The sequence below is a fragment of the Prionailurus viverrinus genome, chromosome D4, assembly GCF_022837055.1.
Source record: "Prionailurus viverrinus isolate Anna chromosome D4, UM_Priviv_1.0, whole genome shotgun sequence".
Classification (NCBI taxonomy): Eukaryota; Metazoa; Chordata; class Mammalia; order Carnivora; family Felidae; genus Prionailurus; species Prionailurus viverrinus.
Window position 1 is genome coordinate 3,370,558 of NC_062573.1, and position 27,269 is coordinate 3,397,826.

The window sequence follows — 27,269 nt, forward strand, 5'->3', positions numbered from 1 at the left end:
AAGAGAAGTGAGGAGGATGTTAGCCACCCCTGGATGAAAGAGCTGCAGCCCCTGGATGAGTGGGTGGATGGCCTTGACCGCACCGCGTGCTGTAGGCCCCAGTAAGTAAGGCACTGGCCTTTATACTCACACGGACCTGTAGCCCAGGAAGGCCACAGGCTGTCCTGAGGCTCTGTTGATTCCCAGGAGGCCCGGGCATTCCAGACATCAGGTGGATGGGCCATGTAGTGTTTTTACTCTCTGACGAGGGCTTATTTCATAAGTTCCAGATCAAATACGGTAAGTACTGCTAGATTACAGAACACAATGGACTCTAACATAGTAAATGCCCCAGTTATTGAATTGCCTTTTCATAAGAGTACTCTGGAGCACAATCAGGAGCAGGCAGTGCCTCATCCTTTTAACAGATATGTTTCCTAGCCCTATTAAAAGGGGTCTTCATCTATCCTGTCAAAGGGAGTCTGCTGGGGTTTTTTAGTTTAATTACACTATCCAATTAAAACTCCTTGCTGCATTTGGATGCGCCTCTCCTTGGGCCTGAGTGGATATGACATTTACAAGGCTCGCCTTTCAAGCAGACAATAGTGTGATTGATGAGGTGCACGTTCAGTGGAGGAGGCGAGTGCCTGTGGAAGTGCTGCTTAGTGCATTTTGATTTATTTATCATCTCCTTCCAAAACAAGGAAGCTGCTGGGGAGATGGGTTTAGGCAACCAGGGGGACCACCTCCATTTTCCAAGTGTGTGGGAGGGAAGGACCCGAGGTGTGCCAGAGAATAAAGGTGGGAGAAAACTCTTAAGTGTGGGGCCAGCGTGCATCATCTACTGCCAGGCTGTATTCTTAGTTCTCTGACCCAGTTTGGTTTCCAGTAACCTCAAGCTGTGATCTGCTTTTAAATAGGCCATCACTATACTTCAGGGAACGGTTCTCTGGGGCTGGATAACATTGGCCAGGCCCCTGAGAACTCAGCCAGTGGGAACCAACCCAGCGTGTTTGCCATTGACCTGGTCATTAACTGACACCTGATGTTTGCACTTAAGCGTGCCTGTGTATGCTCCCATCTGCATCCTTTAGAGATCCAGCAGCCGCTGTCCAGGGGCTAACGTCAGTGCTCAATGACTGTCTAACTCCGTCTGGCACCTTAAGCATTTAAAAGTTGCTTCTAGAATTTGGAAACAGCCAAGAGCAAGTGTGGCCATTCAACAAAGAGATATGGAAGCATAACAGAGAACTTCTCAAGGTTGTAGTGAAAAGGCAAACCCAACGTCTTGTTCTTAACCTACTATTGCAGTTTGCCCTCAGCATATGATAGATGGGACCAGTGTGCTTGTCTCTGTAGTTCCGGGAAAAGAGGTGCTTTGGTACAGTGTGTGGTCTCTGGAAGGTCAACGCTCTATGAATTTAGGAGGCAGGAGATTCTGCTCTGAGCCCCAGACAGGTGATAAGAACAACACATCTCCCATATTCATTATCGTGTACCACAGTTGCTCATAGGAGCTATTGGGGGCGTGTTTGCTAACTACATAATGTGTAAGATTGTGTTTCTGAGGAAAATTGGCTGGTGCTGAGATATCCAGTGGGTTTTCATTATCTTCTTTGTAAACTTACTTCGTTTTTTCCCTAGGACTTATTGATGAACAAAGAATATGTTTGTGTCAATTGGAATATTGATATTTGTTAGAGTAGAAAACAGTGTGGGGTATCAACTTTTTTCCCTCCCGGGAAAAGCCTTCCTTTTGCTATTAAGTTTTTGCTTAATTGTTGACTTGGGTGTTATGGACCCGTAAGAACAAAACAGGTATAATAGGAAATTTGCATACATTTACATTTTCCACTTTCCCATATTTTGATTACCATTTCTTCAGGTTTTTTCTTTCTTGATTTTTAACATCAGAAGAGTTCCTAACTGAGAAGAGGGTAAGGGTAGAGACTGTTCCCTACTGAAAAACTATGTGAAAGATTTCTCAGCTGGATAAATGATAGGAAAAATCTGTTTCCCTTGCCTCCTGCCAAGCTCCAAATTGTGTTTCATAATAAATAAATGGGGTGCTTAGATCTTGAGTTATTCTCATAGACATGGAAAAAGTAAGCCATTCTTTCATTAAAATCAAAGTATGTATGGCATACAAGATTCCCATAGGCAACTTCCAGGATAGGGTGACTGCTACCAGATTAGCCTTTCTATCATAAATGACTGGAAAACTGTACAAAATATAAGAAACTGTTTTCAGACACTGGAAAACAGGCAGTACAGGACTATGAGCCCTGGGAGAAGGGAAACAAATGAGGTGAGACTTACTATCACTTCAGCTTTCTTCAGGGTTTCCCAAGGAGAGTATAACAGGCTCACCACGCTTGGAGACAGAAATCAGAGTTGGAGGAGGCTGAAATTTACAATAAATTAAATGTGGAGAGGAGGAAGGTACATTGAGAAAAAGATCCAGAAAGACACCTTGGAATCTTTTGTTGTATACGAAGCTGTGCGTGCCTGTGGTGCGACCTCACAAGCCTGGTGAAGCACGACCACTGGACGTTATCATCTGGAGTTCTGACCAACGAGAGGGGAGCTTCCAGGACTTGTAGCTTACAGGACTTGTAGCAGTGACTCCAGAAAGACCATGGCTTAGGAGTAAGGCTAAACTACCCCTAGATTAAAGACTGCTCTAATCCTTGCCTAATAAAGCTTTTTTTTTTTTTTTACTTTTTATTTTAATTTTATTAAGTTAACACAGTGTTATATTAGTTTCACGTGTACAATATTTAGTGATTGCCCAATAAAGCTTTAAAGGGAGTCCTAAAAGGATGAAAATGATCCACAAGTAAATTAACTAGCTGCTAGAATAAAATCCGGTATTCTCTAAAGGATGATGACAGAATGCAAAAAACCCACAATGTAATGTTTATAGTGTCCAGCATTCAATAAAAAATTACTAGATATGCAAAGAAGCAGGAAAATGTGTCCTGTAACCAGGAGAAAAGTCAATCAATAGAAACAGCAAGAAGTGGCAGGGATCACAGAACTAGCAAGCGAGCACTTTAAAATAGAGTACTTTAAAACAGCTATTAGAAATGTGTTTAAAGATCTAAAGAAAAACAACTCAAAAAGAAATGTAAACTACTTAAAAAGAACCTAATGAAAATTCTAGAGCTGAGAAATACAATACCTGAATCAACACTGATGCAATTAGATTAGGAAATTTGCTTAAAAGGTCCATGTGTTAGTTGTCTATTGCTGTATAACAAATTGCCCGAAAACTTGGTGGCTTAAAACAACAAGAACATGTATTACCTCGCAGGGTTGTGGTCAGGAATCCGGCACAGCTTAGCTGAGTCCTATTGCTAAGAGTCTCTCACAAGGTTGTAGTCAAGGTGTCAACCAGGGCCACAATCCTCTTAAGATTCAGTTGGGGCAGGATCTGCATCCAAGCTCACTGAGTAGTTGCTGGCAGAGTTCATTTCTTTGTGAACACCTTCAGTTCCTTGCCACACGGTACTCTCCATAGAGGAGCTCACAAGATGGCAGCTGGCTTCATCAAAATAACTAAGAATACAAGAGTACTACTAGCAAGGAAGAAGTCACAATCATTTACAACCTAATCTTAGAAGTGGCTTAGCAATACACTTTTGCTTAAAAAAAAAAAAAAAAAAAAAAAAAGGAAATACACTTCTGTTGTATCTTACTCATCAGAAGTAAGTCACACAGTCTAGCCCGCACACAAGACAAGGAGATGACATGATATGAAATGCAGGAGACAGGATCATTGGGGGCCATTTCAGAATCTGCCTCCCACAATCAGTAAACTTTAAGACAGGACAATAAAACTATTCAGCCTAGAACACGAAGACAAAAAATTGACGAGAAGAACAAACTATGGGATAATATCAAGTGTTCCAACATACAGGTAATTTAGGTCTCGGGGATGAAAGGCAAAACTATTCCAGATTTGATTTAAAATATCATCCACCAATCTTGGAAGACCAGTGAAGGCCACACAGGATAAATACAGAGAAAACCGCATCTAGGCACATCATAATCCCATTGCTGAAAACCAGTGATAGAGAAAAATTTTAAGAGCAGCCAGAGAAACCAAGAATGATTGCTGACTTCTCATCAGAACTAATGCAATTCAGAAGACAATGGAGTGACATCTTTTAAAGTGCTAAAAGAAAACCTGTCAATCTAGAATTCTATCTATATTCAGTGAAAGGATCCTTCAGAAATAAAGGTGAAATAAAGACATTTTCAGACACTCAAAAGATGAAGGAATGTGTTGCTGTTAAGCCTTTCCTGCAAGAAAGGTTAAGGCTGGAGTGGGGGAAAATGCCAGATAAAAACTCAGATCTACACAAGTTGCCCTCAAAATGTCATTATTAGCAACTGCATGGAATGAGCCAAGAAAAAGGAAATAAACAAGAGAGACCTGTTTGAGCAGGGATTGGCAAACTATGGCCCAAAGGTAAATCCAGCCTACCACTTGTGAGCTAAGCATGGTTTTACAGGTGAACATTTGCAATTGATTTGATGATAGGGAATACTGACTTAGAATTTCCATTTAAGGAAAGTTATTCACCACCCTCAAAAAGTTCTGTCCTTCTCTTTGGTAGACTGTATTACATCCCCCCAAAATTTGATTTGATCATTATATTTGATCATTATATTTCACATTTTGACAATAAAAAATTTGGAAATTTTTTTCCTCATTAAGTATCTACAGAATATCCTTAATTTTGCCTCTTGGCCTGAAAAACCTCAAATATTTACTATTTCCTTTTCAGGTAAAGTTTGCTGGTCTTAGAGAATGGAAGTAAAAAAACAGAGGGAAACTACCGTGTAAAGGCAGTGTCCCCATGTACTTTATATGCACTATTTAATTTGTATAACAGCTCTATGAGGTTTTATATACATTTATTATATAATTCGAGCTGATTTTATCCTAGCATCAACACTGTGAAGCTCATATTATTCCCATTTTATAATACTGAGGAAACTGGGGCTCAGAGAATTTATTTAACTTCTCCAAAGTTATATACAGTTGATCCTTGAACAACATGGGGCATTAGGGGCACTGACCCCCACGTAGTCAAAAATCTATGTATAGCTTTTAACTCCCCCATAACTTAACTACTAATAGCTTACAGTTGACCAGAAGCGTTACCGATAACATAAACAGTCCATCAACACATTTTGTATGTTGTATGTATTATATACTGTATTCTCGCAATAAAGTAAGCTAGAGAAAAGAAAATGTTAAGAAAATCACAAGGATTGCTTGTGAAAATAGCATTTATAATACTATACTGTATTTGTTGATACCATAAGTGTATAGATTCACTGAAAAAACTCTAGCCATAAGTGAACCTACACAGTTCAAACCCATACTGTTGAGTGGTCAACTGTACAAATGGTAATACAGGTTTATATTCTTCTCTCTGCCACTGACACAAAGCCAAGGCACCTAAACTTCTGGGCTGCTTTCACGGAAGGGTATATCCGTAGCCCCAACTCAGACCCTATATAAAGTCTTATTTTTTAACACATTTCAACCATGCTTGATTTTATGGGTTTTATTCCTAAAGAATATTAAATGCAGAAAATTGGAAGAGGAGGAGAAAGAATGACAACTTAATGAAGATCGTGGGAAGTGAAAACTTACAAGAGTTGACCAAAAATGAAACAAAAGAAAAACTATTAAAAAGCAGTCCAAAAACTCAGTAAGCAGAGTAGTATGGCAGCATGCTACTATTTTGTGCCAGACTAAGAGCCTTTTGAATGCTGAAAAAATCATAATATTCCATACCTATAAAGATGAACACAACACAGGAATTTATTTTCCCTATACTCTAATACAGAAGGAAATTTTGTAATGTGAAATTTTAATGCTAAAAATTAGAAAAGGTTTTTTTTTTGCACAAAGGTCACCCTAGCTGCCTGCCCTAAGGATCCTGGATAGAAGGTATTTCATGTGTTTGTTATAATTTAGCTCCCAAGAGTACTTGGAAACTCAGACTTGTTGCAAACTGTGGAAGAAAGCCCAGATACAAAACTTGTTTCTTGCCTATCTACCTTTCTAAAAGCTGAAGGGTAAAACTCAGCCAGTACTTGATTACTGAAATGCCATATATTTTGTTAGAACAACTTGCACATGAAGAATCAAAAGACTCCATAAACCATTGTTGTGAATTCATTTCCTAACGTACACAAAGGCATTTCTGTTGCATGTGGGAGTAGAATACTTGTTTCAAGGAAAACATTCATATTGTTGTTTGAGTTGCAAGCTGAACTAGCCATTGATCTCACGGAACACCATCTTTCCATGAAAGAAAGACTGACAAACCATGCTTATTCAAATTTGAGTATTTAGCAGACATTTTCCTGAAAATGAAGGAGAGAGGCCCTTCACTTCAAAGAAAGTAAGTGATAATATTTTATTGCAATGATGAAATTCGAGATTTCAGGTGACAATTTCTGACAAAATTCAGAATTTTGGGAAACTTGTATCTGTCACTGGGCTTCGTTTCTCAGAGCTTAAAGACTTTTCTGATGGGATCAGTGGTGAATGTGAAAGACTGGAATTTTCTTGTGATACTTTTTGTATAATGAAACATGTCAACATTTGGACTACCTGCGTAACTCCATGAACCAGTATTTTCCAGAAAGTGCCAGACCAAAAACCAAAGTGTCAGACCAGTGGATTTTAATGTAAGAGAATACAGGCTTATTAATGTGGTTTTAAATTCCACATTGCGGCCACTCTAAGAAACTACCATTTATCAAATTTGGTATAGTATCAAAGAAGAATATTTGCAAAGAAGAATATTAAAATATTGCAAAAAAGAATATTTTTATATTTTCCAAAAACATATCTGTGTGAGGCTGGCTTTTTTTCACATGCTTCAACCAAAACAGTATATCACAGCAGACAAAATGCAGGAGCAGATAGGATAATCCCACTGTTTGCTGTTAATATTAAAGAGACTTCAAAACTATAAACTAATGCCACTCATTAGAATTTTTTTATTTGGGGCAACACCAGGGTTTTTGCATTAAAAAAAAATACATTGTTTATATTAACTTGTAATGGGTTTGTTATTTTTAATGAATTAAATATTTTTTAAATTTCTTGGTTTGAATTTCAAATGCAATAAATATCGATGTAATTCACACAAACAAAGCTTTTTGGGTTCCTCGATAATGTTTATGACGTAAAGGGATTCTGAGACCAAAGTTTGAGAACTGCCGATCTAGGGTCTTGAAAATCATCTTAAGTTTGGACTTCACTGTAAGGACAACAGGAAATGGAGCTGTGCAGTGTTTTAGGGCTGTTATGTGTGTTACAAAAGGATGACTCCTGTGGCTGGGTGTTTGAATCTAAAGAAGACATGATCGAAAGTACAAAAACCAGAGGGGAGGCAACTGATGGTCAGGACCTGGGTGAAGACTGATGACCACAGGATGGAAGGGGGTGGAAGGTGACTATGTGAGAGAGCTATTTAGGAGACCGGATGCCTGGAACAGTTTTTGGTTTAAAGAGAAATGTTGACATTGATTCAGGACATGCTGCACTGTAGGCCATGGGAAGGTGACAGCTCTCCTCGCCAGCTGACTCTGAAACTCTGGAGAAAAGTCTAGGTCTTATTTCTGCTTCAAGATCATCAACATGAGTAGTAATTAAAACCTAAGGAGCAAACCTGAAAGAGGACGAATGCAGAGTCAGAAGGAACGAGGGTCAAGCATAGGACTGGGAAGACTACCATTTAAAGGACAGATGAAGGACAAGATCACAAAATAAGAATGAAGAAGATTGGCTGGAGAAGGCTACTGAAGAATCTGCTGGCCGTGGTTCCATGGAAGCCCAAGGAAGAAAGGAGTTCAGGGAGAAGTATCAAATACAGCTGAGAAGCCAAGCAAGCTAAAAGCTGAGAAGTATCTACTGGACCTCTCAACATAAAGGTCACAGTGACCTTAGCAAGAGTGTTTTCAATAAATTAGAGGAAGGAGGGGAATCACATTGCCATGGGAGTTTTTATAATCAGAGAGCTTTAATTATGTTTATAGGAAGGAGCCAAAGAGAGAGAAGGTTTGAAAGATGCAGGCAGAAGTGTAAGTAGGTTAGACAAGGTCCCTGCTCTAGAGGTCAAAGAGGTCATTATAGTCCCTGGTCCTCTGCCACTGTAGGAGTGCTGGGGAAGAGGCACCAGCCTTTGCCAGTTGAATTACATTGACCCGAAGTTCCCACAAGCAGCTCAGAACTGCTGCTTACAGTGGAGACTGGATCCAGAGGGGGTTTCCACCCAGAAACCAAAGAATCCCAGCCCATCCTTTCCCCCAGGACCTATAGAAAGGTACAGCTTTACCTAAAAGAACGGTGTGTTCCCATTTGTTTCTCCCCAAGAAATCCAGTAAGAGCTTCCTACTTCTTTCCAGGCCAGATGAACCAGAAACGAGCAGACCCTGGAAACCCAGTTTTAAAAAGTATCCATGCTGCAGCAGCTGTTATAATTTATAAATGTTTGTCTTCCTTCTCTGGGTCCACAGGTGGGGAGAATAAATTTTGGCTAGGATGCACTGATTTCCAAGGAGGCCTTTTAGAATTATAAAGACAGCAAGGGGTTGGGACCCCACCCCGTAGATTTTTGAATGCTATTTCTGCCACTTACATGTTGGATAATCTTGGGCAATACAAATTACAAATGCCTTAAAACTCAGTTTCCTCAAAAGCAATCCAATTCAAAAGTGAGCTAAGGACTCAAATAGACATTTCTCCAAAGAAGGTATACAGATGGCCAATAAGCACACGAAAAGATGTTTAACATCATTAGTCACTACCCATTGGGATGGCCGATATTAAAGAAAAAAAGAACAAATGTGAGGATGTGGAGAAATTAGAACCTTTGTGCAATCCTGGGGGGAATGTAAAATGGTGCAGCACAAAACAGTTTGGCTCAGAAAGTTGAACACAGAGTTACCATATGATCCACCGGTCCCACTTCTATGTATAGACCCAGAAGAATTGAAAGCAGAGGCTCAAATAGGTACACATCAGTGTTCATCGCAGTACTATTCACAGTAGCTGGAGGGTAGAAACAATGCGAATGTCCCATCTCCAGGTAAATGGAGAAAAATGTGGTGTGTACATAAACTGGAATATTACTCAGCCTTGAAAAGAATGAAACTCTGATACATGGTACACAACATGGATGAACCTTGAAAACTGCTAAATAAGCCAAAGCAAAAGGACAAATACTGTATGATTCCCCCGCTCTGTGTCATCTAGGATAAGCTATCTCTTAAGATGCGGAAAGTAGAATAGAGAATAGAGGTTACCAGGAGATGGTGAGAAGGGAGAAAGGATGTTACTATTTAGTAAGTACAGTGTGTCTATTGGGGATGATGAAAAATTTCTGGAAATGGATAGTGGTGGTTGCAGAACATTGTAAATGTACTTAATACAATTTAATTTTACACTTAAAAGTGGTTGAATGGTCAATTTTACCACAATTTAAAAAAGAAACTGTTTTCTTCTGAGTAAAATTAGAATTATCTATCCTCTTAAAAAAAAAAAAAATTCCATGCCTGATGGAAAGGAATGGAGAAAGAATCCAAATCCTCAAAGTGTTGTTTATAATACTGGCAATTTTATAAGTATCTTAAATGCCCATGAGAGAGAGCATGAACCCTGATACACATCTACCTGTGGCAATAAAATGCAGCTATTGAGAAACATAGTTGTAGAGACTATGTAGCAGCAGGGAAAGGGCTATGGTAAAATGTTAACTAAAAAATAAAAAAAAATTTTTTTAAAGGTCCCAAATTGTGGGATCCTGTCAGATTACAGCTATGTGAAAACAGACATGTGGGAATGATTAAAAAAAAAAAAAAAAAAAAGACCATAGAAATCACGCTGGGTATTGGTATTAGTGGGCGGCAGAGTGTGGAGGTTTTTCCTCTCTTCTAAATTTTTAGTAGTTTTTTTTTATATGTAATTTATTGTCAAATTGGTTTCCATACAACACCCAGTGCTCATCCCAACAGGTGCCCTCAATGCCAATCACCCTAAATTTTTAATAGTTTTAAAATACACTTTATATGTTTTTAATTGAAAAGGAGAAGAAGGAATGTTTGTTTTTGGCTTTCCTGACCATTGGTGACACCTGGGGTGTTTTACACAAAGGTGGACTGCAGGCTCGGATTGAAAAGGCAGCTCTGCCCAGTTATTGCCAACCACAGTCCATGCCAGCAGGTTATGTTAGAAGGGGGCTCCTTTCAAACAGTAATCTCCATCCCATTTGCAGAGGAATCTGGGAGCGCTTCTGGCAGACTATAGAAGCTCCTGTCCCTCTGCCCTTAAACCGACCTGACCTTCGTGTGACATCAGCTTTTTGGGAATGATTTCTGGTCATTACCCTCTGAATGACCAGAGGAACCTGTTTTTCTGGCACCGCCTCTTGTTTAAGTTAAAATTCATAACACAGAAGGGAAATTAGAGCACGAAATCTCCAGCGTTTCCACTTCTGACATTTGTGCTGCTAATTAGTTTCTGTTTGGCGTTCCATTCCATCTTCTCTGTTTTACTTGGGAAAAAATGTATAATGTAAATACATTTTTACATATCCAGATTTCCCTTTCAGTGTTCAGAAGCATATGTATAGTTTCAGTGTCTGCCCTGAGCATGTGACCATAGCTTAGGTGCCCATTTTATGCCCCATTATATTTCATTTTCTTTCTACAACACTAAAAGCAAATCTCAGAGGCGGCCCAATTAAAAACACAGTCTTCAAAATAATGAGGATTTTCTCTTCAGATATCGGTTCCATCACATTTGTAAGAACAGTCGCCACCGCCCACGGAGCCCCACTGTATCCGGGCTCCACGTGAGATGCCTCGGGGCAGACCTGGGCACCTGGAGGGATGGTGCCTTGCCCCGGTCCTGCTGCTGGAACTCCCTCGTCCGTCTGAATCCAGAGCTCACACTTTCCCCTCTGTGTCCCAGGCTTTTTGTCATGCCTTAGTTTCCAAACAGAATTTAGCAATCCAAGCAAAATAATTCAGACTGATTGAAGTATTAAATTTTGCATTTTCTTTTCAATCATGCTGATAATTTTTTCTCAGCTGACATTTTTACAAAGACTGTTTGCCCCTCTGACTTACCACCCCCCTCCCCCCCATGAAAGCGGATGCTCTTTGAGTTTTCAAGGATGTGGATGACCTACCCAGCTCAGATTCCCACCAACATCCCAGGACAGATGCCCCGGTAGGCTGCAGCTCAGGAGGTCATCCGCCCCCTTCCTCCCTTACCTAAGGTGAGCCTGGAGGTGCCTGGGGCTGATAAAGATTTGATAACAGACTTTTCTTATTCTGTTTTTAATTGAACACCTGTTCAATTGGTATTGAAATGCCAGTGATGCCTTCTTCCCTTCTGCCTCTGGTGGAAATTTACCATGTAGTATGTATAACTCATGTCTATTGATGGATTTGTTTCCAGCAAGAGGTCAACGAACTTGTTGTACCTTAATATATAGGTTTTGGACTCCATGAAATTACACAAGTGTGAATCCTGCTTATTAACCGTTACTCTGTCATAAAGCAATCCCCAAATCCTGCCAGTGTTATCTTCTCTACAGTTCTCAAGTGAGTCCCTTTCTCGGCATCCTTTTTGCCCCCTGTGCAGCTCAAAACCGCATACACTCCTACCTGGGTGACTGGCTGCTGGTCTCCCTGCCTCCTGGCCCTGGGAGCCAGGGTGAACACCCAAAAGCACAGTTTGACCATTTACTTCACTGCCCAGCTTTGCAACCCACTAAGGGCTCCCTGAGCTGGCCAATCCAGCATTTCCAGCACTTTGTGTCTGCCGTGTGTCATCTCTTGCCTGCCCCGCTGCTTGTGAGCTTGCTCGGGTCTCCCGGAGGTGTACTGCCTCTGGCCCCTGTACCTCTGTCCTGACCCTGGTGCTTCTTTCTCCACCCCTGCCTTTACCCCGCTGACTCCCCATCTTCCTTTAAGACTGCTCCGGTATCAGCTCCTCCAAGAAACTCTGATGACCCTTCCCTGCCTGGGCCACCCACCTCCATCTCGGGTCTCCACAGCAGCAGCCTGCACGCGGCACCCTCTTGGCGCTCATTATTCTCGGTTCTCTGTTCATTCCTCTGGCTCTTGCACAAGTCTGTGCTGCTGGCAGGTCCTGAACTGAGTAAAACTGGCCACCAAACAAAACAGTCCTCACAGCAAAAACTCTCACTCGGATTGAGCTGACCCCATAGCCCATGGCTCCGGTATAAGTGAAACCATGGCTGCTGATTTTAACCTGAGCTTATACACTAGAGCTGTCCCTCAGGATTTCTCCCACAGAGTAAGAAGGGGCTGTGCTGTCACCGTCTCCCCACACCTCATCCCAGTTATTAACATCTGTGGCTCTGTAATAATCATAAAAGGGCCGATTCGTTGAAATTCAAATACAAGTACTCTAGATAACATTCTCCGTGTTCTCTTCTCTCTGTGATGTGAATGCTTTCCCTGGAAAGGACAAATAAATCAGAGGCTTCAGAGGCGGTGAGTGGCGGACGCTTCATCATTCCTGTCGGCTTCACTTTTCCTTGGAGCTCTGGAATGAGCACCGGGAACAAGCAGGGAACACACACAGCCCCCCCGCCGTACAGCAAAATACGGATGTTAGTGTGCTTGTGTTCACCTGGCCCAAATACGCAGCGTTTCAGGAGACTTGGGGTGTTTTCTTTTTGTTTTTCATGTGACCGTTGTACAGATGAGCTGCAGACCTCCCCTCTATCAGCCCGCAGTCGATACGCTCCACAGGCAGTGTGATCCCAAGAGGACAGTGTCCGGGTTTCTAGAGGCTCCCGCAGGCCGGTGCAGACTGCATATCACATATTGCCATGTATAGATTTGGCTCTCCCTAAACAGTGCATAAAAGGTTTTTATAGCGTTTCAGTTTTGGGGCAAAACATGGTCTGGCATCTTGAGGTTTGGTTTGGTTTTGCCAGTGATGAGTGGGAGCAGGTGGTGTAGACCGTCCATGAGATCCCTTATCAAAGTGGTCAGTGAACCCTGAAGCTTCAGGTCTACAGGCCTCCCCAAGACCTTCTGGTCCTTTTTAGCCCCAGGCCCTGATGTCTGTGTCTGTCATGGCCAGGTGTCAGCGGTAAGGCCTCCTGGAGGGCGTGTCTCTGTTTGTCCTTCACAGCCCTGTGACCTTCATAGATGTCCCTACTTGATCACAGCATGGCCAACGGTTAACTGCATTGTTCTTCCACACAGTGATATCACCATCAAGACTACTCTTCCAAAGCGGGTCCTGTGAAGATAAAGGAACACACACCATACATACAGATACATCTTTTTATGTGAGATTCACTTTCTTATCAGAAACAAGTCATTTACATATTAACGGAATGATTAGCTTCTGGCTAGGAATTCTAACATTTTAGTACCATGATTTAGAATCAGGCTAAATTTGTCAAGTGACTGAAAGTGAGGTTTTTCAGAAATTATTAGCTAATTTTTTCAATATAGAATTTATAGTCACAATTAGTATATCATAATGATGTTTCCAGGATAAAATACCAGCAGCTCAACTTTCCTGGCCACAAATGTACAACATATATCAGTTTATTTTTGGAGATCTGAAGAATTAGCTACTGTAAATAAAGTCCCCAAGAAGATTTCTCCGGGAAAGAAGTGAACTTACAGTAATATGGGTGATATATTATTAATTAATAACTATGACCAGGGCTGTTTCAATTAAAAGCAAAACGGATGAGAAGGCCTATTAGAAAGGATATGCTTAATCTCACCAGCACTGAGGTCTACAGAGCAGACCAGGGAAGGTTGTTTCTGAGGCTGTCTGCAGGAGGAGGTCACCGGCCACTCCTGAGTCTGGGAACTTTGCTGAGCACTGACTGCATGTCTCTCGGAAGCAATGCTCATTGGGTTGCCAGTAATGGAAACCGACTTCAAAATAGCTTAAGGAGCAAGAGGACTTTCTTAGAGTGCCACAGGGTCTCCCACAACTCAAGGACAGCACGTGCTGATGGGCCAGGGAGGGCTTCACTTGGGACTGAAACAGGCTGTCATCTCTGTTTAGAGGAGGGAATGTGGCACATCTGGCCCGAAGGACAGGCACATGACCCCTGTCTGCAGGTGTCATGGACAATACAGGCTGCATGTATTATAGGAGGCCTGCATGAGAAGGGTATCTAGGAGTATAGCTAAGAAGACTCGCCCCAGGAGAGAGCAGGTGAGCCGTGTGACCCAGGGTCAGCAGGTCTTTTCCAGACTGGTCAGTGAGAGACGATGCCCCAGGCCTCGGCTGGTGGGCGTGTGCAGTGCCACGGGGGCTGGCCTGTGCACAGGAGGGCAGCATGAGGGGAGGCTGGACAGGAAGCAGTCCCAGAAATGACAAGGTTATCCTGAAGGTGGTAGGAAAGGAGCGTGCAGGAACTTGATTTTGGGAAAGAGTTGTGTGTTCAGAGGATCTGGCCCCCCAAGGTCGGACAGCTGGGTGAAGTGCCGTCCTTCTAGGATAGAAGTGACCAGAGGTCCAGGAGCAGCTTCCACTCAGGGTCGCAAGACAGGACTGCCCTTCCCTGCTATAGCCGGAGCCACAGAAAAGCCTTGCGATGGCATTGCCGGCAGCCTCTGTCCTTCCTGTTGCTCGTTTGGCTTTAAGCACAGTTTTATTTTCACGGTAATTGTTTGGGGTTAACTGGTCGTCTACCTTAGAACTGCCACCTGTTCCATGTACTCACCGTATAGACGTAGTTCTGCACAGCCTTCCGAATGTGGCACGCCCTGAACACGCTCCAGAGTGGAAGGAGACCTAACTAGCCATTTGATTTTTGTTTTTTTTTAACTGTCCATTTTCTCCCTGGCCTGTGATGAGAAAAATGAACTGCTCCTGGGAGCATTCGGCCTCACTGCCTTCACTTGCTCTTGCTTGAACTGGAATGACAAGGGGAGAATATGTGAGGGCCTCCCCAAAGGGAAGTCGCCAGAACCCCCTCATTGCCTTTTCTCTCTCTCTCTCCAGGTCATGCAATATTTAAACTCACGTATCTAAGCAATCATGACTATAAACACCTCTACTTTGAATCTGACGCTGCTACCGTCAACGAAATCGTACTCAAGGTGAGTGTTCCTCCTCCGCCCGTGTGCAGGGTGGGCTTCTGCATGGCCGGTTCTCAGGCCAGCGGCAGCCCCCTCCTCCCCGCACTGGACAGGGCTCCACACCCACGTCAGCCAAAGCGGGGCCCCTGGGGCTTCCTCCTCCAGTAATCCTGCTTCTTCGTGTATTTATCCTTTTTATGCACCATTTTTCTCCTCCCATCCATTGTCAGGAGCTCCTTGAGGCTCCAGGAATGGGCTCCAAGGAGATTGTTGTTCTTGTGTGGAGACACTTAATGTATTCAAGGTAATTTTAGCAACCTGTCATAAACATGTTCAACTTGACGGTACAATCCTATGTTACTGGACCTCAGCCGTGCCCACTGAGCACTTTCTGTGTGCCAGGCTAGCACTCAGGATGCTGCGGTGACGGACCCGGCCCTGCCCCCAGAAAGCTCTTCCTCTGTCAGAGCAGACACACGTTAAACATTAAATTACACAGATTGTTAAACAGTCACAAAGGTACCACGTGGATGTGGAAAAGGTAAACTGACGGGGGTAGAGGGGACCGGTGGAGAGCTGAACCCTGACGGCTAGATGAAAGGCACAGATTTTACCAGGTGGGGAGAGAGAAAACGCATCTCCTGGAGCAGCCTGTGGAGGGCCGAGAAGCAGGGCAAGCGTGTGAGGCTGGGGGGTGGCACCCAGGCCCATATGGCTGGAGCAGAGCGGGGCAGAAAGGTCAGGTCACGCAGAACCTTGCAAAATGGAGACGGGCTGAGAAGAGCTCCCCTGGGGTCTTGGGAGGGCTGGGGTAGGGCCCGAGACAGTGCATCTCTAAGAGGTTCCCAGGTCCTGCCCAGGCTGTTGGTCTGCGCACCACACTCTGAGTCGCCCTGGACTAGTGGTTTTCAGACTTCTCGAAACCAAAAGTGCTTTCTTCAAGCCGAATCTTCCACAGACGGAACAGATAGCAACAACAGAGCTGCTTAGTTCGGGTGGAGCAGGGCTTACAGCCAGAGGGTGACTCTGGTAACTCTGTGTGACTCTGGCTGGTCACATCACCTCTCAGGGCCTCAGTTTCTCTGCCTGTAAAATGGAGATAATGGTAGGTACCCTGCCCCACCGCAGCAAAGGGCTCCTGGAACAGGGGTCAAATGAGGTCGTGTAAACCTACCTAAGTTAGTGTTCATTCTCCTCTTGAGAGTGAAAGCCGTCGAGTAATAATAATAAAAGTAGCTAAGCTGTACTTGAGGGCTTGCAGAATACAGGACCTGAGCTCAGCACTATCTACCTTCTTTCACAGAATCTCCATGGTTCTGCAAGACAGTACTGTAAAAATCTTTCCCACTTCATCCCATTTCCTAGATGAAAACTGAGGCTCAGAAACAGATCTTAGCCAGGACCATGAATGGCAGAACTGGACCTGACCGCAGGTTTGGCAGCTTCCAGAACTTGGGCTCCTGATCCCCCGGATGCGTGCACCCTTGAGGAGTTGAAAGAGAGGTTTCCATGAAATGGCATTGTTTTGCAGAGACATTTCGAGGCCACGTCCTCATGGCTGCCAAAGATTTCCAAAAGTAGTAGATGGACATGGAAGGATAAAGCTGGTGGGGGGGACAGTCGGGACCAGGGCCCACCTCGGACCAGGTGGTGGTGGGGACACGGGGCGTGCTGCGGTGCCTGAAACCAGCAAGTTAATAGTTAACTTGCCAGATTGTCACCAGACAGCACAGGGAACTTGTGCAGTGTTCGGGGACCAGGTAAAGAAATATTCCATTACCCCATCAGGGGCTGGCCTTTTTTTATAGCCAGCATTAAAATATTCAAGACTTGAGAAGGATTCTAGTAAAATTATAATCCTGTGTTTGACATCAAAATAATTTTCACAACAGCAGATTGATGACAGAAACACGGGTTTATGACTTCAGTCCGAGGCTCTGCGAGAGCAAGTGCAGAGAAATCATTTTCCAGGACCAAATGCTCCCTCGAAGCAGATGCTTTTCTGCAAAATCCCTGAGGCCTGTCGCCTCTCCTGAAATGTCTGTTTTCATATGAAAATGTTTGCAGAAATATTGCATCACGCCCGAGACTCCAGGAGAGTCACAGCGAGCCCAGACCTGATTTACTTAGAGAGCTAATGGTCATGATCCTGATGGAAGATTAAATTTCATGTTTTCTGTCTCTGATTTTTATAGCAATTTAAATACTTAGCCTTCTCTGCCATCCCCACAGTGACTGCGGGCTTTGCACCGGCACCGAGTGGCTGAGGCCCCGGCCCCGCGTCCCAGAATTTGCCAGAAATGTTTCCATCGGAGGCTCTTCCAGGTGTCAGGCCTAGACTCAAGTACTGCACGTGGTGGTTCTAGAATTCAGAAGTTTTGCATAAAATGAGAGCTTTTGATGGAAACTGAAGGGAGGAGATAAGGGCCAGAGGCCACTGTGAAAGAAGATGTTACGAACAGGCAGTCTCCGTCCAGTGATTTTATCCCGTCATGTTCTTCTCTCGTGTGGAAACATTAATGTCTCTCATTTCTTGAACGCCAACGGCATTCAAGACATCGTATGTAATTATTTAATCTTCACGACTGCCCTGCAGAGTGTAGACATTATCATCCCCATTTTGTAGATGAGGAAATAGAGGCCCAAAGCCAGAGAATGTGCTAAGGTTGGAGCCTCTGCTTGAACCCCAGCCCGAAGGAGTCCCAGGCCTGTCCCTTCAACCCCGAGCTGTAACTGAGCTAAGCCATGTGTGGTCCCTAATTCTGCAGGCTTCGAGATGAATCTCGGAGGAATCATTGGTCTCTTCAAATTGGGTTCTTCTCGTGATCGAGTGATGGAGGCTGTGGCTTTATTGACCATGAAAACTCCCTATATTTTTATGCCGTAAGCTGTAAAATGCATTGAAAGTGAAACACTCTATAGTGCATAAAATTGTGCCAGTTTTAAGCCACAGCATATTAACCAACTAATGGCAGACCAAAGGGCGTTTTTATCTTTTGATTATTACATTAATCTTCCATTAAAATTATCTATGTGATTATCACAAAGCACTGAAGATAATAAATTTAGGAGATAGTTGGCTAGTTAAGGATCATTTTTAAATGCTTTTGTCAAGTTATGTGTGCCAAAAATACACTGAAAACACTAGGTTGGCTGAGTGTGCAAACAGTATAATCCAAAGATTGCTCTTATTAAGAATGATAAAACCTCTTATTTCCATGCATTGTAGTGTCCCACATCGTCAGCCCGGCCCCGCGGTCCTCATGATTTATTGCTCTCAGCTGGTAGCTCAGCGAGGCAGCGGGCCAAGCATGTCAGGCCTTCTGTACTCACACACCAGTCCTTAACGCCTGCTGCTGCTGGCGACTGTCAGAGCAGGAAGTTTGGAGGGGGACACCGTGTCTGTGAGGCATCCATCCCGCACCGCTTCCCCACGACACCCCCGACTCCTTTCTCACAGTCAGCGCGGCCCTCGCCCGCTTAGGGTGTGGGACGCGGGGCCCTCAGGGGGGAATCAACGGAAGTGGTGGCTGGTCGATGGAGTCAAAATACTTGGGTTTCCTAGCATAACTTTTAGATACTTGAGAGTGAAGAGAAAGGTGTTTGTTCAAAAAAAAAAGCCCCAGCCAGAGGGCGGCAGGGGCAGTGGGAGGAATGGTATCTGGGCGGGGTCGGGGGGGGGGTGGGCACGCCTCTCTGGAGGCCAGGGGCCTGGGAGACTAGAAGCATGTTAATCAAGGGCAGTCCCGGCGCAGACACTTGCTGGCTTTGTGGCCTTGAGTAAACGCACCGCCATTCTGTGCCTTGATTTTCTCATCTGCACAAGGGGATGATGACGGCATCGATGTCGTGGGCTTTTGTGAAGGTTCCGTGAGTTGGTCCTTGCAGAGCACCCCAGCAGCGCCACCACCACGCTGCCCAGCCTGGAGTTCACGGTCCACACTGTGGCACAGGCCTGATCCCGGCACCACTGCCCTCCCTGGCTCCTCCCGGCCCACCTGGACCGGCCGCTAAGCTGTTCGGTTCCACAGATCCCTCGCTGTCTTCCGCTGCTGCGCTGGGACGCGTGCCGGTTCTCCCCTGCCCCTTGTACACCCCAGACCCCTATTTCTCTCTCAGAACCCAACTGGCTCATTCCCTCTGCAAGACGTCCCTGCCCCACGTCTCCCTGATCATTACCCCATTCTTTCGTGCTCCTTCTGTCTCGGGTGTCACACTTGTCATGCTCTTGGGTACTCACCAGGCTGTGAGTGCCTCGGAGCAGGGACCACGTCTTACTTTTCCCCAGTCTCTTGAACCAAGCATGGGGCCAGGCTCAGACACGGAGGTGCTTGGGTGCCGGAGGTGCTGCGGACATTGACCGTGTGCAGCCGCCACCCGGGCGCATCCCAGCTGTGTGCTCCCCACAGAGGACCCTCCCAGCTCTGACCCTTGCCTCCGGGTGATCCTGGTCAGCGAGGTGCCCTTCCCTGAGGCTCACTCCTTTTTATCAGATGAGTCCAGGTGGGCAGGGTGCTTGTGGGCAGTAGAGGAAATCCCATAAGTAGAAGCTCTGTACCTTTGGGGGCGGGGAGGGGGAGGCTGCGTTCAGAGCCTCGGTTCAGTTGGTTTCTCATCCCTGCAATGTTCTCGTCTTCCAGACGAGGAAAGCAGGGCTCAAGGAAGTCCTGTGCAGGCCCAGGACTGCACAGCAGGCGAACAGAACCAGGAAGCCTGGCGCACGGCCTTCCGGAAGGCAGCATGTGCTGAGGAGGGAGCACAGGCTCTGCAATCAGAAAAGCTCCACCACTGGTGGCTGAAAGGCCCGCAGCAGCCACTTGTCCCCTCCAGGCCTCCATCTTCCGGCTTAAAGCGGGCTCCGTCCCAGCCTGCCAGGTTGCTGTGGTGACTCAGCTCCGGGCACAAGAGAGCACCTGGGCTCCCAGCCTGGGTCAGGGCCCTTCCCTTCTTCGCCCTGGGCGAACGGAGAGGCTGCCGAGTGACTGGACTATGTCCTCTTGCTTTCTAGGTGAACTACATCCTGGAATCACGAGCAAGCACTGCCCGGGCTGACTATTTTGCTCAAAAACAAAGAAAACTGAACAGACGTACAAGCTTCAGCTTCCAGAAGGAGAAGAAATCAGGGCAGCAATGACACCGGCCTCCAACCCCAATCTGTCGCCGTAGCTCAGAGCCTGCCTGCCGGGGCCAGGTGGCCCTAAAGCCCACACTGTGTCCCGCAGTCCTCAGGGGCAGGCCAGCCCCTGGCTCACGGCCACAAGGCTGGGGGGCTCTTGGGGAACGGAGCTGGGGACATCTCCACGGGACCGAAGCCTGAGTGGCAGTGGCTTTGATGAGCAGTGCCAGGGGCCAGAACACAGGCACCCCGCCCAGCCGTCTTCACTGCCCGACGGCCCTGCTGAGGATGTACATAGCCATGCCCAGACATTTCCTTGCAACTTGATCAAATTTCTTAAACGAAGAACAAAAATGTACATTTCTTTTTTTTTTTTTTTTCCTTTTAATAAACAGGTGTACTCTTTACCACGGTTGGTATGACGGGCCATTCTTTGGGGCAGAGGATTGATCATGTCATTCTCTTTAAAATCTGTTCCCATATTGAACAAGCAGATTGGAAAAGCTATGGCTCGATTTCTCGGAAGAAATGTTTAGGGCTTAGTCAATAGTTTTAACTATGCCATTTGTTTAAATGAGTGCATTGCTTTGAGGATAGTATCTTTCTAAAGTTAGGAAGGGGAGCCGGCGATGTGTGTCCCAGGCTGTGCCCTTTCAGGAGTCACCTCTCGTCCGCTCATCCCCGAACCTCGTGGTTTTGGAGATGCGGGACTGCGTGCAGTTTATGCCCGGGGCGCCGGGAGAATGGGGTGACGGCTGGTCTTCGGGTCACGCTGAGCTCCCGGCACAAGCGGGCTTTTCCATTTCTTAAATAGCAAGTGTCCGTTTCAGCTAGCAATTAGACCTGCATGTGGACTTCTCCTGGAACTGGGAGAGTCTCTGCTCTACTGACTCAGAAGGGCCCCCGCTCCCCTTCCTCCTGTCCACACAGTGCCTGCCTCCTTGTCTGAGCAGGCGGGACGCTGCTTTGTCTCACTCTGTCAGGGCGCGGTGAGCAGAGATGGCAGGGCAGAGGGACGCCTGCTCCCGTGGGTCCGACTGCGCGGGTGGGGGGCGGGCAAGGATCGAGCATCGCTGACACCACACCTCTGGCCACACCAGATGCCTCTGCGGTCCTCACCAGCCACTCCAGGGTCCCTCCCAGGGTGACGTCCTTTCGCACGGTCCCCGGCCAGGGTCGAGGACCGGATGTTTCACTGAGGACCCGCGTTTCAAACAGTTTTTTAAATTGTTGTACAGGAAGAGATGTGACGAAAACAGCATCTCGAAGTCGAGTGTGTTTCTTTGCACTGGGGGCATTTTAATGAATTCCTCTTTCATTCTGATCTTTGTTCAGCCAACAGAAGCATCCTTTTCTAACGTCTTCCATTCCTACCCACCCCAGAAACGAAAGAAATATTATTTGTAGCTTGCTATCTGTATTTGGATTTTTAGCAATTTTATATTTAGATACCTTTGAAAAATGTAAATGACTAATTTGGTCATTAAATCTTGTGACATATTCAATATTAAAACGATATTAAAATAAAAGTCATATAAATACCATCTTTTGCGTATTGCTTTGAATTCTCGAAGTCTCGAGCACATCATCCTGACTTGCACGTCACTCTGGGGAGGGGCATTCGCGGCAGCTGATGTGCCAAAGGTCTCTGAAATGCACCGCGGGCCTCCTCACATACTGAGCAAGACAGGATGACCCTCTTCACTTGGGGGCGACATCGAGACCTTGACCTCCCTCCAGTACAAGACCCACCCCGTTCTCGTATCGCGAAGTATGGCACGCACGCAGTTTACGTAAAGCTCATCCGTCCAGCTGACGCAAGAATTGAAGGGGGAACACCGTAAAACCACCCAGGCCGACCAGATAGCAGGACCGTTTAAATTCAGTTTTTCCTCGGCCCCTCTCTCACACCCCACACCTGGATTTTAAGAGAGGACCAGGAGCTCCTCGGGGATACACCTGACAAAGCAGGAGCTCGGCAGAGCTGAGGTAAGGTCCCCCCGGGCCCCACTTGCTCTCCCAGCAGCACCCTGACCTGGCTCCGAGGCGGCCCCACCCCCACCCCACATGACAGTGCGGACAGCCCCGCTCCCTGGAGCCCTGGCCTCAGCTGGCCGCTGGGAACCGCACCCCCCCGCCCCCCACCCCGGCCTGTTGGCCTACAGCACACCAGGCGGGCTGTGTGCTGGGCCCCGACCCATATGCCTGGGCCCCTGTAACTCCCACAGCCGATCTGTGGCAGGTCCTGGCATTACCTCCGTTCCAGAGGTGAGGACTTGGGGCGTGGAAGGGTCTCACCTCTCATTGGGACACACCACGCCCGACACCCGCAGCCACAGCTGGTGGCTTTGCGGCCTTGAGGTGGGCACTGCCTCCGCGGGGCCTCGGTTTCCTCATCCGTAAATAGAGATGCTGGAGTAGGTGACCTCTGCGGAGCTTTCTAGAGAGTGTCTTACATGTCTCGGAATCAGTGAGCCCAGCCTTCTTTCCGGCGGCTTCTGTTTGCCAAAACTTGCAGGAGCCTTTCTGCTTCTGAACAAGAATTCCGAGAAAGACTCGCGGCCGTTTAGTCCATCCTCCTCTCTTGGGGCGGCAAGTGCGTGTGCCCTCCCAGTCTTTGAGCCCCTGCTTGCACACCTCCGCCGGTGGAGCACGCGCCCCCGTGCGGCTCAGTGCTTTTCCTGGTTGGCCCATTTGGTCACCCTAGGCTGACCTTCCCTAGTGGCCTGCCAGAACCACCCAGCGCGCCTCAGCCTCTGCACGTCAGATCCCTTTTCCACCCTGAGCGTCAGCTGCCTCCCAGCACCCCCTACCGCGGCCCCAGGACCGGTGTCCACACTGACCCCCACCCTGAGTCTTCTCTTCATGGTGAAGAAGCTTACCCCCACCCCTGTTGTGCCCCTGAAAACCTGCCAGCTGCTTCCGTTCCCCGGGTCAGGTTGCCAAACATCAGCGGGTGGGAGGGGAGCGAGGTTCTGACGAAGCGGTCAAGGCGCTCACGGTCTGGTGAAGCCAGGAGATGGACAAGTGATCCCCAGGCTACCCCGGAGTGGCTGCCATGGAAACTCTGGGGGGGCCAGCGGGGGCCTGGAGGCCTGAGGTATGTGGTGCGGCGGCCAGCTCCAGGTGTCACGGGTGTCCTGGGGCTCCCTGAGGGGTAGGTTACACAGCGTGCAGGAGTGTGTCAGGAAGCTGGAACCGTTCCGCACCAACCGGGCTGGGACGGGCCCGGCGTGATGGCCCCCGGCCCCCTAATCCTCCTCCTGCAGATGCGGTAGCAGGCAGAGTAGCAGAGTCCCTCCCCTGGGAAGTGGCCTCCAGCCTCCCGACCGGCCTCCTCCGTCTTGGCCCCCGATGGCCGATGAGGCCTAAACGCCCCACATCCTGCAGGCACCACCAAGGCCCCACGGGGAGGGCCCTGCTGTTCACAGAGCAGCCCAGGAGGGGGAAAGAGTTAAGCCTGTCATGTTCTGTTCCCACCAAACACCTCTGCTTAAATGCAAAGTCCCAACAGGGTGGTGTTTGCTATAAAAGCCCTAAGAGTGATTTGTGAAGTCTCGAAGCCCTGTAATCTCGTCAGCGTAATGGGATTATATTTCAAATCACCACAGCCTGTTCATTACCCATTTAAACTCCTCTGACAGAGGAAAACTTACATGAAACGTGCACGGCAGCCCTTGCCGACTTCCCCACTCTCCTTCCTGATTAGACAAACAGATGCTGAGGTCTGGAATGAAAAAATAATGTGCCCATTTATTCATTTTTCTGACAAGTCACAATAGATTTTTAACTGCCAATGAGTGACCTCCCGGAGGTGCGGCGGCTAGGGAGGCACCCGCCAGGCAGCGAATGGTCATTTCTGCCCGTGCCGGCCCCTGTCCTGGCCGGGATTCCTCCTGGGACCAGAGCTGGCTGCCAGTCTGAGCCGCTCGCCCCGCCCCGTCCTGGCCGACTGCAGGTGCCCTCAGCCAGGGTGGGGAGGGCTGTCTGCTGGGCCTTTCCGCTGTCACCAACCCCAGGGGTTCAGGGGCCTCCTCCAGGACACAGCCGTGGCCTAAAGTCAAAGCCCCAAGTAGGAAGCCCCGGCCTGCCCTTGTCCAGCCAGGTGATTGAGGAGCCTCAGTTTCCCCATCTGTAAAATGGAGAAAGTAGAACTCCTCTCAGGGGTGCCTGGGTGGCTTGGTCAGATAAGTGTCTGACTCTGGATTTTGGCTCAGGTCGTGACCTCACGGTTCGTGAGATCGAGCCCCGAGTCGGGGTCTGTGCTGACAGTGCAGAGCCTGCTTGAGATTCTCTCCCTCTCTCTCTCTGCCCCTCACCCACACACATGTGTGCTCTCTTTCTCTCTCTCTCAAAATAAATAAACTTAAAAAAAATTTTTTTTTTAAATAAACTGCTTAGAGAGAGCTCATCTCAGTGATAAGGGGTCAGTGACCCAGCCTGGGCTGGTATGCACTCAGCTCCCACTCTGGGCTGCCTAGGACAACCGTCCCCAGTCAGCGCCCCCCAGGCTGTGACAAGGACTGAATGGGCCACCAAGTGCGGGGCCCTCCCTTGACCATGACCTCTAGTGTAATAGGCCTTTGGGGACCCTTGCTGGGTCACAGGGTCCCAGAGCAGATGGGCAGAGGAGCCCCTCTGGCTCTCTGCCCTGTGAAGATACCTGGAGCAGCGGTGGGCTGGGGAGAGGCAGCTGTGTCAGGGACCCAGCTCTGCCCGTCCCTGGGGCTCCCCCCTCCTAATTCAGAAGCAGGACACTGCTCCTGAGCTGCGCCACTGGCTGGAGGGAGCCCTATGGCAGTTGCATGAGGCATAAATAAGATAATGTCGCAGGCCTGGTGCACAGTGGGGGAGGGGCAGCCATGAGACAAGGGTGCCCAGGTCACATACTCACTGGGAACACCCTGGCCAAGGTCTTCCCGGCCAGCAGGACTTCAGGCCTCAGGGCGTGAACCCAGGCCCCTAGGGAAGGTCTCTGAGCCCCCCTCCCCGCCCCCCTCTCAGTGCCCACCCACCCCCTTCCACCCCACGCCCACCCCCCTGCCTGCCTCTGCAGAGAAACTCCAGACAGAGCTCCCATCTGTATGCATTCCCTCCATGAATACGTAAGAAATACTGTGAGGCTAATTCTTTTTAAAATGATAAAATTCGTCTGTGTTATAGCATTCCAGCCCCCAGCTTCCTGAAAGCTAAAAATATTTTAATGTCATATTCCCATGTAAATTTTAGTTTAGAATTTAATACCCTTTTAACATACATTAAATTTTTAGCATTCTTCAAGCCCTTGACTCTTTTAAGGGTTTAGCTGATGTACATTGGAGATAAAGGATGGCGGAGGCTGTAAATTAGGAGAGAAGGAAAGTTCTAGATCAAGGTGGCCCCCAAACCTCTGCACCCACCTCATCTTGGGGGTTACTCCTCTGGACTGGGGAGCATCTGAGCCAAACCCTGGGATCCTGGGGAGGTGTCAGAAGTCTCGTGTCCTTACTGGAAAGTCACAGCTGCTTTGTGGCTATGGGGAGAATTCACTAGAGCAGCCCCAGTCTGGGGAGCCAGGATGACCCGGGGCCAAGGGCATGGGCGCTGCGGTCAGGATGGGGTCAAGCGCTAGTTCTGCCACTTGCCAGCGGGTGACTTTGGTGTGCTTTCTGTGCCTGTTTCCTGGCCCCCAAACAGGGCCAAGGTCAGCTTGTGCACAGGTGATGTTTGAGAGAATACACATGAAAGGGGGCTGTCATCGGCTCCACAGAGTAGGTGACCTCCAGGGTGAACTGGCTGGCCTTGCCGAGGGGTCCACGATGATGACATGTGTGCAAACTCGAGTAGATTGTTTTGGTTGATCTGTACCTGGCTCCAGCCCCTAGAGTGAGTCCTCAATCACCCCACAATGCAGGGCCCCCCAAAGCTGGTCTTTGCGAAGCCTCATGATTGGCCCACGGGCTGCGGCCTCCTAGGACTCCCCCTCCTGGGGTAGGCCTTGAAGAGCCAGGGGAAGGCTCTGATAATGGCGGGGAGGGGGGTCCACAGTTGCCTTAAGGGGCAAATAGGGTGGGGGCTTCATGTCCCCCGGGGCATCCAAGGTCAGGGCCTGGGGCCTGCATGAGCACTCTCCCCACAGCTGGCACTCTGGGGTCAGGGGCTGCACTGACCGGGGCCCACACCCTCCTGCCGGAGTCACCGTGCCAGGGTCTTGGAGTGAATCCTTCCATCTGCCTGATGGCCCATCTGTGAGACGCAGGCAGAAATAATAAGACGTCCCTCATGGGCTGCTGAGGGGATCAGGTGAGATCACGCCCAGGGAGGCCCCGGGGCCATAGGAGCCGCCATGATCGAGGCAATGTGGAGGGAATGCCTCTGTCCAAGCAATCGTTAACCAGAATTACAAACTTAGCGCGGAGACCTGAAATCCGGTGAGAGGGCAGCTCTGCTTTCTAATGGCTTTCAGGGGAAGATAGAATGCCTTGACTGACAGAGACAAGCCACAGTTTAGACTCCAACCAGGGTCTGCGACTAAAGCAGCCGCCGTGTTAACTTAGCTTTACAAAGAGTGTCTCCATCCTGGCAAGAGGAAGGCATGGGGAGAGGGAGCTGCTGCCATTGTGGGAGGCTGGAGGACCCGGGAGCCAGGTAGGGATCCCCGTCTAACCCACCCCAGAAGAAACCCAAGGAATCCTTCCAAGGCAGCTACTATAAGGTGAGAGCAGTTTCCTGATGAGGAGTGAGTTCCTCAACTCTGGAAGAATGTAAGCATTCAGCGTTCATTCAACAAGCATCCACCAATGCCTACCTTGGCGTCTGCCCAAACAGGCCCTGAATGTATGGATATGATCTGATGTAGAGCCTGTCCTTGGGAACTCCTGGTCCATGAGGCCATGACCCTGTCTCTAAGTGCTCAGGTGGCCAGATGTCTGTAACAGAAGCTGCTGGGCCTGGGGAGTAGAAGCAGACACAGCCCTCTTCTGTTCGCGGCCAGGGGCTCCTGGTAAAGGCGCCGGGTGGCTCAGAATGATCTAGTTGGAGGACAAGTGGTGAATGC

The 27,269-nt window shown here is 47.8% G+C and overlaps 1 protein-coding gene across 6 annotated transcripts in view; it reads left to right on the top strand.

Annotated features, from left to right (window-relative positions):
- The window catches only part of MAPKAP1 (MAPK associated protein 1), a 246,146-nt gene extending 225,506 nt beyond the window's left edge, over window positions 1-20,640 (top strand). For all 6 annotated transcript variants that reach the window (XM_047829290.1, XM_047829295.1, XM_047829289.1 and 3 more), the window contains 2 exons: window positions 15,041-15,138; window positions 20,126-20,640. In XM_047829290.1, coding sequence (XP_047685246.1) covers window positions 15,041-15,138; window positions 20,126-20,251 — 224 coding nt within the window. In that variant the 3' untranslated portion in view covers window positions 20,252-20,640. The remainder of the gene's footprint in view (window positions 1-15,040; window positions 15,139-20,125) is intronic.
- The last annotated feature ends 6,629 nt before the right edge of the window (window positions 20,641-27,269 follow it).